At 37.7% G+C, this 13,468-nt stretch overlaps 1 protein-coding gene across 2 annotated transcripts in view; it reads right to left on the bottom strand.

The window, feature by feature from the left end:
- Window positions 1-13,468, bottom strand: part of ARHGAP10 (Rho GTPase activating protein 10) — a 326,787-nt gene that overhangs the window by 150,139 nt on the left and 163,180 nt on the right. For both annotated transcript variants that reach the window (XM_068542594.1, XM_068542595.1), the window contains exons 11-13: window positions 12,065-12,146; window positions 10,075-10,120; window positions 8,130-8,195 (exon numbers count right to left, since the gene is read on the bottom strand). In XM_068542594.1, coding sequence (XP_068398695.1) covers window positions 8,130-8,195; window positions 10,075-10,120; window positions 12,065-12,146 — 194 coding nt within the window. The remainder of the gene's footprint in view (window positions 1-8,129; window positions 8,196-10,074; window positions 10,121-12,064; window positions 12,147-13,468) is intronic.

Raw genomic sequence — 13,468 nt, 5'->3', positions numbered from 1 at the left:
TGTTTCTGATTTTTATGTTTCTCTTAGTATAGTTTTTAGCACTTGTTACCATTGGTGGATTTGTTTATTGGTTTGGTTGCTCTCTTCTTTTTTATTATTATTATTACTTTTTTTTATTTTAATAATTTTACTTTTTTAAAAATTTTATTTATTTATTTATTTTTCTTTTTTTTTTTTTTCTCCCTTTTCTTCTGAGCTGTGTGGCTGACAGGGTCTTGGTGCTCCGGCCTGGTGTCAGGCCTGAGCCTCTGAGGTGGGAGAGCAGAACTCAAGACACTGGACCACCAGAGACCTCCTGGCCACACATAATATCAATTGGCAAGAGCTCTCCCAGAGATCTCCGTCTCAACGCTAAGACCCAGCTAAACCCAACGGACAGCAAACTCCAGTGCTGGACGCTCCATGCAAAACAACTAGCAAGACAGGAGCACAACCCCACCCATTAGCAGAGAGGCTGCCTAAAAGCATAATAAGTTCACAGACACCCTAAAACACACAACCAAACACAGCCCTGCCCACCAGAAAGACAAGCTCCAGTCCCACCCACCAGAACACAGGCACCAGTCCCCTCTACCAGGAACCCTACACAACTCACTGAACCAACCTTACCCACTGGGGGCAGACACCAAAAACAACGGGAACTACGAACCTGCAGCCTGCAAAAAGGAGACCCCAAACACAGTAAGTAAAGCAAAATGAGAAGACAGAGAAATATGCAGCAGATGAAGGAGCAAGGTAAAAAGCCACCACACCAAACAAATGAAGAGGAAATAGACAGTCTACCTGAAAAAGAATTCAGAGTAATGACAGTAAAGATATCCAAAATATTGGAAATAGAATAGAGAAAATACAAGAAACGTTTAACAAGGACCTAGAAGAAATAAAGAGCAAACAAACAATGATGAACAACAGTATAAATGAAATTAAAAATTCTCTAGAAGGAATCAATAGCAGAATAACTGAGGCAGAAGAACGGATAAGTGACCTGGAAGATAAAATACTAGAAATAACTACTGCAGAGCAGAATAAAGAAAAAAGAATGAAAAGAATTGACAACAGTCTCAGAGACCTCTGGGACAACATTAAATGCTCCAGCATTCAAATGATAGGGGTCCCAGAAGAAGAAGAGAAAAAGAAAGGGTCTGAGAAAATATTTGAAGAAATTATACTCAAAAAATTCCCTAACATGGGAAATGAAATGGTCAATCAAGTGCAAGAAACACAGACAGTCCCACACAGGATAAATCCAAGGAGAAACACACCAAGACACATATTAATCAAACTATCAAAAATTAAATACAGGGCTTCCCTGGTGGCGCAGTGGTTAAGAGTCTGCCTGCCAACGCAGGGAACACGGGTTCGAGCCCTGGTCTGGGAGGATCCCACATGCCGCGGAGCGACTAAGCCCGTGAGCCACAACTACTGAGCCTGCACGTCTGGAGCCTGTGCTCCGCAACGGGAGAGGCCACGACAGTGAGAGACCTGCGCACCGCGATGAAGAGTGGCCCCCGCTCGCCGCAACTGGAGAAAGCCCTCGCACAGAAACGAAGACCCAACACAGCCAAAAATAAATATAAATAAATAAATTTATAAAAAAAAAAAAAATTAAATACAAAGAAAAGATATTAAAAGCAGCAAGGGAAAAAGCAACAAATAACATATAAGGAAATCCCCAGAAGGTTAACAGTTGATCTTTCAGCAGAATCTCTGCAAGCCAAAAGGAAGTGGCAGGACATATTTAAAGTGATGAAAGGGCAAAACCAACAACCAAGATTACTCTGAACAGCAAGGATCTCATTCAGACTTGACGGAGAAATTAAAACCTTTACAGACAACCAAAAGTTAAGAAAATTCAGCACCACCAAACCAACTTTACAACAAATGCTAAAGGAACTTCTCTAGGCAGGAAACACAAGAGAAGGAAAACACATACAAAACAAACCAAAAACAATTAACAAAATGGTAATAGGAACATACATATCGATAATTACCTTAAATGTAAATGGATTAAATGCTCCAGCCAAAACACACAGGCTGGCTGAATGGATACAAAAACAAGACCCATATATATGCTGTCTACAAGAGACCCACTTCAGACCTAGGGATACATACAGACTGAAAGTGAGGGGATGGAAAATGATATTCCATGAAAATGGAAATGAAAAGAAAGCTGAGGTAGCAATTCAAATATCAGACAAAATAGACTTTAAAATAAAGACTATTACAAGAGACAAAGAAGGACACTACATAATGATCAAAAGATCAATCTAAGAAGAAGATATAACAATTGTAAATATTTATGCACCCAACACAGGAGCACCTCAATACATAAGGCAAATGCTAATAGCCATAAAAGGGGAAACTGACAATAACACAATAACAGTAGGAGACTTTAACACCCCACTTTCACCAATGGACAGATCATCCAAAATGAAAATAAATAAGGAAACACAGCTTTAAATGACACATCAAACAAGATGGACTTAATTGATATTTATAGGACATTCCATCCAAAAACAACAGAATACATCTTCCTCTCAAATGCTCATGGAACATTCTCCAGGACAGATCATATCTTGGGTCACAAGTCAAGCCTTGGTAAAGTTAAGAAAATTGAAATCGTATCAAGTATCTTTTCTGACCACAACACTATGAGACTAGATATTACAGGAAAAAAAATCTGCAAAAAATACAAATACCTGGAGGCTAAACAATACACTGCTAAATAACCAAGAGAACACTGAAGAAATCAAAGAGGAAATCAAAAAATACCTAGAAACAAATGACAATGAAAACACGATGATCCAAAACCTATGGAATGCAGCAAAAGCAGTTCTAAGAGGGAAGTTTATAGTAATACAATCCTACCTCAAGAAACAAGAAAAATCTCAAATAACCTAACCTTACACCTAAAGCAATTAGAGAAAAAAGAACAAAAAAACCCAAAGTTAGCAGGAGGAAAGAAATCATAAACATCAGATCAGAAATAAATGAAAAAGAAAAGAAGGAAACAATAGCAAAGATCAATAAAACTAAAAGCTGGTTCTTTGACAAGATAAACAAAACTGATAAACCATTAGCCACACTCATCAAGAAAAAAAGGGAAAAGACTCAAACCAACAGAATTAGAAATGAAAAAGGAGAAGTAACAACGGACACTGCAGAAATACAAAGGATAATGAAAGATTACTACAAGGAACTCTATGCCAATAAAATGGACAACCTGGAAGAAATGGACAGATTCTTAGAAAAGTACAACCTTCCGAGACTGAACCAGGAAGAAATAGAAAATATAAACAGACCAATCACAAGCACTGAAGTTGAAACTGTGATTAAAAATCATCCTACAAACAAAAGCCCAGGACCAGATGGCCTCACAGGCGAATTCTATCAAACATTTAGAGAAGAGCTAACACCTATCCTTCTCAAACTCTTCCAAAATATAGCAGAGAGAGGAACACTCCCAAACTCATTCTACAAGGCCACCATCACCCTGATACCAACACCAGACCAAGATGTCACAAAGAAAGAAAACTACAGGCCAATCTCACTGATGAACATAGATGCAAAAATCCTCAACAAAATACTAGCAAACAGAATCCAACAGCACATTAAAAGGATCATACACCAGGATCAAGTGGGGTTTATCCCAGGAATGCAAGGATTTTTCAATATATGCAAATCAATCAATGTGATACACCATATTAACAAATTGAAGGATAAAAACCATATGATAATCTCAATAGATGCAGAAAAAGCTTTTGACAAAATTCAACACCCATTTATGATAAAAAAAAACTCTCCAGGAAGCAGGCATAGAGGGAACCTACCTCAACATAATAAAGGCCATCTATGACAAACACACAGCCAACATCCTTCTCAATGGTGAAAAACTGAAACCATTTCCTCTAAGATCAGGAACAAGATAAGGTTGCTCACTCTCACCAGTACTATTCAACATAGTTTTGGAAGTTTTAGCCACATCAGTCAGAGAAGAAAAAGAAATAAAAGGAATCCAAATTGGAAAAGAAGTAAAACTGTTACTGTTTGCAGATGACATGATACTATACATAGAGAATCCTAAAGATACTACCAGAAAACTACTAGAGCTAATCAATGAATTTGGTAGGGTAGCAGGATACAAAATTAATGCACAGAAATCTCTTGCATTCCTATACACTAATGATGACAAATCTGAAAGAGAAATTAAGGAAACACTCCCGTTTACCATTGCAACAAAAAGAATAAAATACCTAGGAATAAACCTACCTAAGGAGACAAAAGACCTGTATGCAGAAAACTGTAAGACAAGAAGAAAGAAATTAAAGATGATACAAAGAGATGGAGACATATACCATGTTTTTGGATTGGAAGAATCAACATTGAGGAAATGACTATACTACCCAAAGCAATCTACAGATTCAATGCAATCCCTATCAAACTATCAATGGCATTTTTCACAGAACTAGAACAAAAAATTTCACAATTTGTATGGAAACACAAAAGACCCCGAATAGCCAAAGCAATCTTGAGAACGAAAAATGGAGCTGGAGGAATCAGGCTCCCAGACTTCAGACTATACTACAAAGCTACAATAAACAAGACAGTATGGTACTAGCACAAAAACAGAAATATGGATCAATGGAACAGGATAGAAAGCCCAGAGATAAACCCATGCACATATGGTAACATTATCTTTGATAAAGGAGGCAAGAATATACAGTGGAGAAAAGACAGCCTCTTCAATAAGTGGTGCTCGGAAATCTGGACAGCTACCGGTAAAAGAATGTAATTAGAACACTTCCTAACACCATACACAAAAATAAACTCAAAATGGATTAAAGACCTAAATGTAAGGCCAGACACTATAAAACTCCTAGAGGACACCATAGGAAGAACACTCTATGACATAAATCACAGCAAGATCCTTTCTGACCCACCCCCCAGAGAAATGCAAATAAAAACAAAAATAAACAAATGGGACCTAATGAAACTTAAAAGCTTTTGCACAGCAAAGGAAAACATAAACAAGACAAAAAGACAACCCTCAGAATGGGAGAAATATTTGCAAACGAAGCAACTGACAAAGGATTAATCTCCAAAATATACAAGCAGCTCATGCAGCTCAATATCAAAAAACCAAACAACCCAATTCAAAAATGGGCAGAAGACCTAAATAGACATCTCTCTAAAGAAGATATACAGATTGCCAACAAACACATGAAAGGATCCTCAACATTGCTAATCATTAGAGAAAGCAAATCAAACTACAATGAGGTATCACCTCACACTGGTCAGAATGGCCACCATCAAAGAATCTACGAACAGTAAATGCTGGAGAGGATGTGGAGAAAAGGCAAACCTCCTGCACTGTCGGTGAGAATGTAAATTGATACAGCCACTATGGAGAACAGTACGGAAGTTCCTTAAAAAACTAAAAATAGAACTACCCTACGACCCAGCAATCCCACTACTGGGCATATACCCTGAGAAGACCATAATTCAAAAAGAATCATGTACCACAATGTTCATTGCAGCACTATTTACAATAGCCAGGACATGGAAGCAACCTAAGTGTCCATCAACAGATGAATGGATAAAGAAGATGTGGCACATATATACAATGGAATATTACTCAGCCATAAAAAGAAACAAAATTGAGTTATTTGTAGGTGAGGTGGATGGTCCTAGAGTCTGTCATACAGAGTGAAGTAAGTCAGAAAGAGAAAAACAAATACTGTATGCTAACACATATATATGGAATCAAAAAAAAAAAAAAAAAGTAAAGGATGGTTGTGAAGGGCCTAGGGGCAGGACAGGAATGGGGATGCAGATGTAGAAAATGGACTTGAGGACATGGCGGGGGGAAGGGTAAGCTGGGACGAAGTGAGAGAGTGGCATTGACATATATGCACTACCAAATGTAAAATAGATAGCTAGTGGGGAGCAGCCACATAGCACAGGGAGATCAGCTCGGTGCTTTGTGACCACCTGGAGGGGTGGGATAGGGAGGGTGGGAGGGAGACGCAAGAGGGAGGGGATAGGGGGATATATGTATACTTACAGCTGATTCACTTTGTTATACAGCAGAAACTAACACAGCATTGTAAAGCAATTATACTCCAATAAAGATGTTAAAAAAAAAAAAAAAAGTGATGCCACAACATCTGTAGCATTTAAAAAAAAAAAAATCAACAGCCATGATAGGTGGTGTGGGGGAAATCATTAAGAGCAATAGTCCCTGAGAGCACTTTTAAATTTAGGATAAAAGACTCAGAGATTCCACACGGTTCCTCATCATGTTGAATAACATGAACTGACAGTTGAGTCTTTTAACTCTATTTTTTGTCTATTACTCCACTCAAAACAAAAGGCTTTAGTAATGGAAGACTTTTAGGAACAAAAAATTTGAAAAGAAAAACATATGCTTTTTTATCTTTTATTTTAAATGGGGAAAATCTAACTTAAAATCTGTAGACTCATTCTTCTGTAAAGAAAATCCAACAATTTACATATTTATAATAAAAATGCATTCAATACATGCAGATTCTACTATACATATTCCATTCAATGTACATAACACTCCATAAAACTACACAGACCAATCCGAAAGCATTCTAGATAGATTTTTTTAATCTGGTCAGGCAGAAGCAAGTATGTATAAATTATATCCTTTGGGGAAAGAATTTTATTTACCAAAATAATAAGCATGCAAGTGATACAATGAAGCCTCCTAAGAAGCTCAGGAAAAGGAGAAACACGAATGATGAAGTGAGAGATATGAAAATCACAGCATCCCAATTTTGGAAATTTCTCAAGCACTAGGAAAAAGAGGAAATTTGTCAGCTCAACCTCAGTGCAGGTTGAAATGAATGAAATCCTGTCATAGCCTGAATTGCCACTGTTAGAGAGAATGGGAGAAAAGCTTTCTGTGGCTTGGGTTTTTATTATCGATGGGCAAATACCCAAATCATACAACAGCTCGTATTCATCTGTTAGCCAGCACTCTCATTTCACAGGTGGCAGTCCTGGCTTTATAACAAAGACCTTGTTTTGACAGAAAACGTGAGTGCAATGCTTCATCCCGCTAAGTCATCCAAAGTAGGACTGGGATATACAATGTATGAGAGTGAATTAAATATTCAATTTATCCATACTTCACTAGACTCTAAACAAAGAGAAATCCACCCTCCAGAAAGAGCCTGTTTTGCAAAGTTCAATATTTAGTTTCTCCAAAGTCTGCTGGAATGGCTGCAAAGTGCCAGGGCCCCGCTTTTCCTTAGGAACTCTAAACAAGAGACCTTTGAGCTTTTAGTCAGGGGACCAAAATGGGGAGGGATTATCTTTCCTGAAGTTTAAAATGGAAAATACCTAAATATTACCAACAGGTGGATGAATAAGCAAAGTGCAGTATATCTATATAATGAAATACTACCTAGCGATGAAAAGAAATGAGCTAAGGCTACACCCGACAAGATGAATCTCAAAAGCTAAACAAAGAGGCCAGACTCAAAAGACTATATACTGCATAATTCCATTCATATAAAATGCTTACAAAAAAAAAAAAAAAAGAACTAAAGTGATGAAAAGCAGCTCAGTAGTTGCCAAGGGTCAAGGAAGGAGTAGAGACTGACTGCAAAGGGGCACAAAGGAATTTTGGGGGGAGATAGAAATCTTCTATGATTGTGGTGGTAGTTACACAACTATACACATTTGTCAAAACTCATCAATTTGTACAGTTAAAATCAATGAATTTTACTCTAAGTAAATGATATCTTAATGACGCCAATTTTTAAACTGGAAGCCAACAAGACAATGGAAGATGGAGATATCTTACTAGTGCGTGAACAAGAAGTGATTAAGACTGGTTGTCCGACACTGCTGATTCTTCTACTGATTCTCATTTTAGCCCTGACTTTGTTTCAATGCAAGGGAGAAACATGTAAATAAAAAGGAAAACCCCACCCTGCCAGAGTAAATGAACAACTGGATCTCTGATGCCTAGAATGTGCATTTTGCATTAATATATTTCATTCTACAACACTTAACCATGCAGTAAGCATTTGAAATGACCCTTAGATTTTACATACCTATAGCCTCTCATGAATAAAATGATTCAATCATGTTACCTCGTGTTTCAACTGCACTGATGCATTTTCTAAGAATTGTGAATCCCATCTTATCCAACTGTGCACCTAAAAGAAACAGTTATAAAATATTAAAGGCACAATTAGTTACTCACAATCTCTTCCTTACAAAAATAGGACAAAATTATTTAAATCCAATATAATTTTTATTTCACTCTTTAAAAAAAGAAAGCTAAAGGCCACGCATTCTCTGTTTAAATAATGTAAATGAGAATTTCATATACTAAGAGGAGCATTTACTGGAATTTCAAGACATTTATTACCAACATATATAAATAAACTTGTAATTTAAACTAGGTTTTAAGTTAATAAATATAGTATTTTAAATAGTGGAAAAGAAAGTGACACAAATCTTTAGGGGAAGCTATCTAGAAATAGTTAGCATTTTGCCCAAATTCCAACAACAGCTCAGGTTTGTTTTTTAATTATATATATGAGCGAAAGTTCTTAAATTTCTTGACAAGCTGGAGAACACAAAACTTTTTTTTTTTTTTTAACCTAGAGGGAAAATTTTTTTTAAATACTTTTAAAAAATGGTATTTGAGCCATGAGCTTGAGATTTTTTTTCATATTTTACACCATGCCCTAAGCGTTTAACATTTTATTATTTTCATAATGAATTTAAAACAGATGATTCATGTAGGAAAAAAAGATTTTGAAAATATAATTTTATATTGTTTTCTAATATGGATACTTAACCATGATTAGGCTGACCTATATGAATACCCTAATAAAAGGCAATTCTTGTTTCAAAAATGCAATCAGGGAAAGTGAATGCTTTATTCTGTATTTAGAACTCAGGAGCAGGAATACTAAATAACTCTTTGTCCTCAGAGGGGATAGCATGAACAAGTCATGAACATAAACTGTGCAGGTTTACAACTAAGCTGGGAGAGCATTTTAAGGAGGAAAATTGGGCAGTGGTTTACTTTTTTCAGGATCCACTATTCACAACATTTACATAAAATGCAAGTGCTTCTTTCTGCTTAGCAAAACTACTTTTCCAAAGCAAGGCATGTTTTTGTTTTTCTATAAAAACAAGAAAAGAAAGAGAGAAAGAGAAGGAAAGAGGGGGAAAGAGAAAGAGGAAAGAGAAAGAAAAGCAAAAGAAAGGATGAAGGGGAAGAAGAGGTACTTCGGTGACTGACAACCTTCCCCGGCACCAGGTCAATTTTCAGTGGCAGGCTAAGTGATATACACATCATGATCATTTCAAAATCATGGGTATTTAACAATGTTTCCAAACTGTGGACATTGACCAATGTAGTTTCATTCCTCCAAAGATATTAAAAGTAGATTCATAAAGAACCCAGCAAATTTGATCACATTTTCACTTTATCTCAGTACAAATCAAGAGTACAGAGCTAGGGAGTACTTCCTTTTCCTCTAGTGCATACAATGGAAGTGAAAATTATTGTCCTAGAATACCTGAACGTGTTTGGCTGTTGTTTGTTTTATTTTCTAAGGTGCAATGCTATACTATTTGTACAGCCCATACTCAAGAGACTTTAAGGATAAAGTATATTAAGGGTGGAGGTGAGAAGGGTTGAGAACAGGGGACCTCATAAACAGTTCCTATCCACAGGAGTTTACAACTTAGGAAGTTGACAGATGCATAACTGAAACTCATGTATTCATTTGTGGCTATAAAAACAAATACCAAAGTGAATTACAGAGAAAGTTTTTTTCGGTTTTATATAGAAAGACTGGAAAGAAAAACGCTCAGAGATGGGAAAGATCAAGGAGGATTACAGCTGTCCAGGAAAATTTGAGGAGGTCCTCAATGAATAAGACATCTACTACTTAGAGAACTAACACAGACAGGGTACAGAGAGTAAGCACCCAGCAACTGTTTGACATCAGTAATAAAAACAAAATAACTCATGAGAAAGGGAGACAACAGTCATTTTTATAAATTAGCACTTACTTCCTTCTGGTCTTGGGATGATGGCTCTATTGAAACTAGGGAACAGCTAATAAAAGAGAAAAGGGGGAAACAATATTTTTAGCAAATCAATAAAAGTGATTCCAGTAGGCACACCTAGGGACTGTACAAAAAATACACTGACATTGGTAAATCACCTGTCATGCAAAGATAGGTAACAAAAAGGAGCACTCTGGGTCTCCTTTGTCTCTCACTGAGATATTGCCAAAGTAGCAAAAATAAGATGAAGGGGCCAGGACTGAAAGTTCATGTAAATTTGAAATGCTCAAACGAATGGCTGCATTCTAATCAGTAAGCTCATTTTTTTCATCACTATTTCTAAAATCTGCTGTTTACTTAAGAAACACACGACTCCTGCCCATAATTTTAATAACCACATCTGAAATATCAAGGTGATGATCCCAGGCTGCCTCTGAGAATTCTGCGCTGTCCCGTTATTTGCAAGGCACATACATCACCTGGAAAAAATACACAGTGCCTTAAGTGACCTCTTGTAAACACATAGCTGAATATTTATTTTCTTTCTACATACTTGCCTTTGTCTGTATATCTCGAATTAATTACTTGGCTTTTTCACTCTAAAGGAGAGCTTATACGTCTTCAAGGTTACACTGCCTTTGGCAATAGACTTATTTCTTCATGACTTAGTCATGGGATCATTTTGCTATGCAAATAAGCAAACTCACTTTCCAAAGAACTTCTTGAATCTCTGGGGGAACAAGTCCCAGTCACTGCCTTGCCTTTACTAGAGAGGATTAGGACAACCTGTTTTGGATCTCAGCAACTGTCAATGCTGGAAGTACTCCTGACTCCCAGCTAAAATTTTCAAGGACAAATTAAGAGTAAATAGAAATAAAACCACGGAGGCTAAATGTAGATCAAGCATAAGAAAATGATACACAATTCCAATCACTGCCTTTTTCCTCCAAGAATGATACATTCTCCTATATAGGATGTATTTTTAAAAGATGTAATTTGGGCTTCCATTTCTCAAACACCACATCAAGATTGCCACACGCGTTGCTGCCCAGCCTCTCTGCCTTATTTCCTACGCTCTCAGTGTGCTCCCCACTACCATCAGATAACAATATATTTTGCCCGTTTCATAAGCTCTATCCTGACACCTCTCTTTTTACTATATATGACCCCTCTTCCACTTTGCAAATCATGCTCTTTCCTCTTTTTATTTTAAATCCTGCTGAAATGGCAAATGCTCTCCAGGTAAGCCCACCTGGTACCTGCACTGGCGGTTTGTTCAGAGTCATAAGACTGTAAGCGGAGTTGACTGAAATTGGTTCTATGGTGTTTTCTATAATTATCCTCACTAAGTGCCCCATTCAATAGATGAGCTATCCAATTCTCAGCTCCCAAATGCGACCAGTCCACTGAGAGGAAGGTAGTGCTTGAATAAAGTGGCAAACTGACTGAATTCCTGTGCCTCTTGATCTCTATCACTGCCTTTAATTTATTCCTCAAACCAATCTGAATACAGAGGCCCATTCACTACGGCTACATAATATTGCACCCTGTGAATCATTAGGCTGAACCATAAATTGGCAAATGATGCAAAATAAGTACAGCAGTCACTTCTAATATTGCCTGCACAGCCTCATATTTACTGTTCCATCTCCACTGAGATCAAATTGCAAGCATTTATTGTGTTCATCACCCAAAGTACTGTCACAGGTAGGAAAAAAGAAATTGAGGATTCAGATGAGTTCCTCAAGCAAAGCACATCCTAGCAGCAAAGTCAAGAAAAATCAAAAATAAAAACTAACGATATACCAGTCTCATGTGCGCCCCTGCTACCTCAAGCCAAATTTCTAGAATACCGAATGCTTCCAAGAGGAATTCAGACACCAGTTTCAGCAGGGAACTTTTTTCAAATACTATAAAGCAAAAACAACATGAAAACGAACACAAGCCAACTCTACAGGATTTGAAATAAAACTCAACCATTGGTTATTCTTACAGCTTCTTTTCCACCCAGAGCTTCCAACCACTGCTTCCTCTCCTCTTCCGAAAACGCCTGCATGGTCAAAGAAACTCCAGGCCTGCAAGACACCAGGAACAGATCAGGTTACCCCTTGGCTGCTAAAAACAAACCTCCTTTTCTACTTTCTAATTTTTCATTGTGGTGATTGTTTCTTTTAAATTTTCAATTGTGATAAAATACGCAGAACATAAAATATACCATCTTCACTATTTTTAACTACACAGTTGAGCAGTGTTGAGTCCAGTCTCCAGAACTCTTCATCTTGTAAAACTAAAACTCTGTACCCATGAAAAAGTCCCCATTTCCCCTCCTCACAGCCCCTGACAACCACCCTTCTTCCTTCTGTCTCTGTGAATTTGATTATTCTAGGTAACTCTTAGAAGTGGACTCATACAGTATTTGCCTTTTTTGTGATTTGCTTATTTCGCTTAGTAAAGTATCCTCCATTTTCATCCATGCTATAGCGTGCGTCAGAATTTCCTTCCTTTTTAAGGCTGAACAGAATTCCACTGTATGTACAGACCACATTTTGCTTACCCATTCATCCATCAATGGACATGTGGCTTGTTTCCACATGGCTACTGTAAACAATGCTGCTATCAACATAGGTGTACAAATATCTCCTTGAGACCCTGCTTCCAATTCTTTTGGGTATATACCCACAAGTGGAGTTGTCCAGCATGACATAATAAATGTATGTCTGGTCTCTGACCCTATTTCCTGGCACACAGCTCCTAAAACCCTTAGAATCTCTGCAATGATGTGTCATTTTGTATACTAATGAGCTGACGGGACTGGGGGGCTCCTGGAAAGTCTCAGGATGAGGGCCGGTTGCCAAGGGAACCAACCATGTGATTAGAGGATTAGAACTTTCAGCTCCACCCCACCCATACACCTCCCAGGAGTGGGGTAGGGCTGGAAATTGACTTCAAACACCAATGGCCAACGATTTAATCAATCATTCCTGCACAATGAAGCCTCCATAAAAATCCCTGGGGTTCAGAGAGCTTGCAGGCTGATGAGCCCATGAAGATGCTAGAGGGAGAGCACCTAGAGAAGACATGGGAGCTCCAAGCCCCTTCCTCCATACTTTGCCCTACATATCGCTTCATGAATCTCTTCGTCTGTTCCCATTAAAATATCCTTTGTAATAAATCAGCAACAGTAAGTAAACTGTTTTCCAGAGTTCTGTGAGGCATTCTAGCAAATTATCAAACTCAAGGACAGGGTCATGGGAATGCCTGATTTATATAACCAAAAGCACAGCTGACAACCTGGACTTGTGACTGGCATCTGAAGCGGTAGGGGGGCAGTCTTGAGCCCTTGATCTGTTGGGTCTTCATGAACTCTACCTAGTGTCAAAACTAAGTTCAATCATAG

The sequence above is a fragment of the Eschrichtius robustus genome, chromosome 4 (genome assembly GCF_028021215.1).
Source record: "Eschrichtius robustus isolate mEscRob2 chromosome 4, mEscRob2.pri, whole genome shotgun sequence".
Classification (NCBI taxonomy): domain Eukaryota; kingdom Metazoa; phylum Chordata; class Mammalia; order Artiodactyla; family Eschrichtiidae; genus Eschrichtius; species Eschrichtius robustus.
This window is presented reverse-complemented; position numbering and strand designations above follow the sequence as displayed.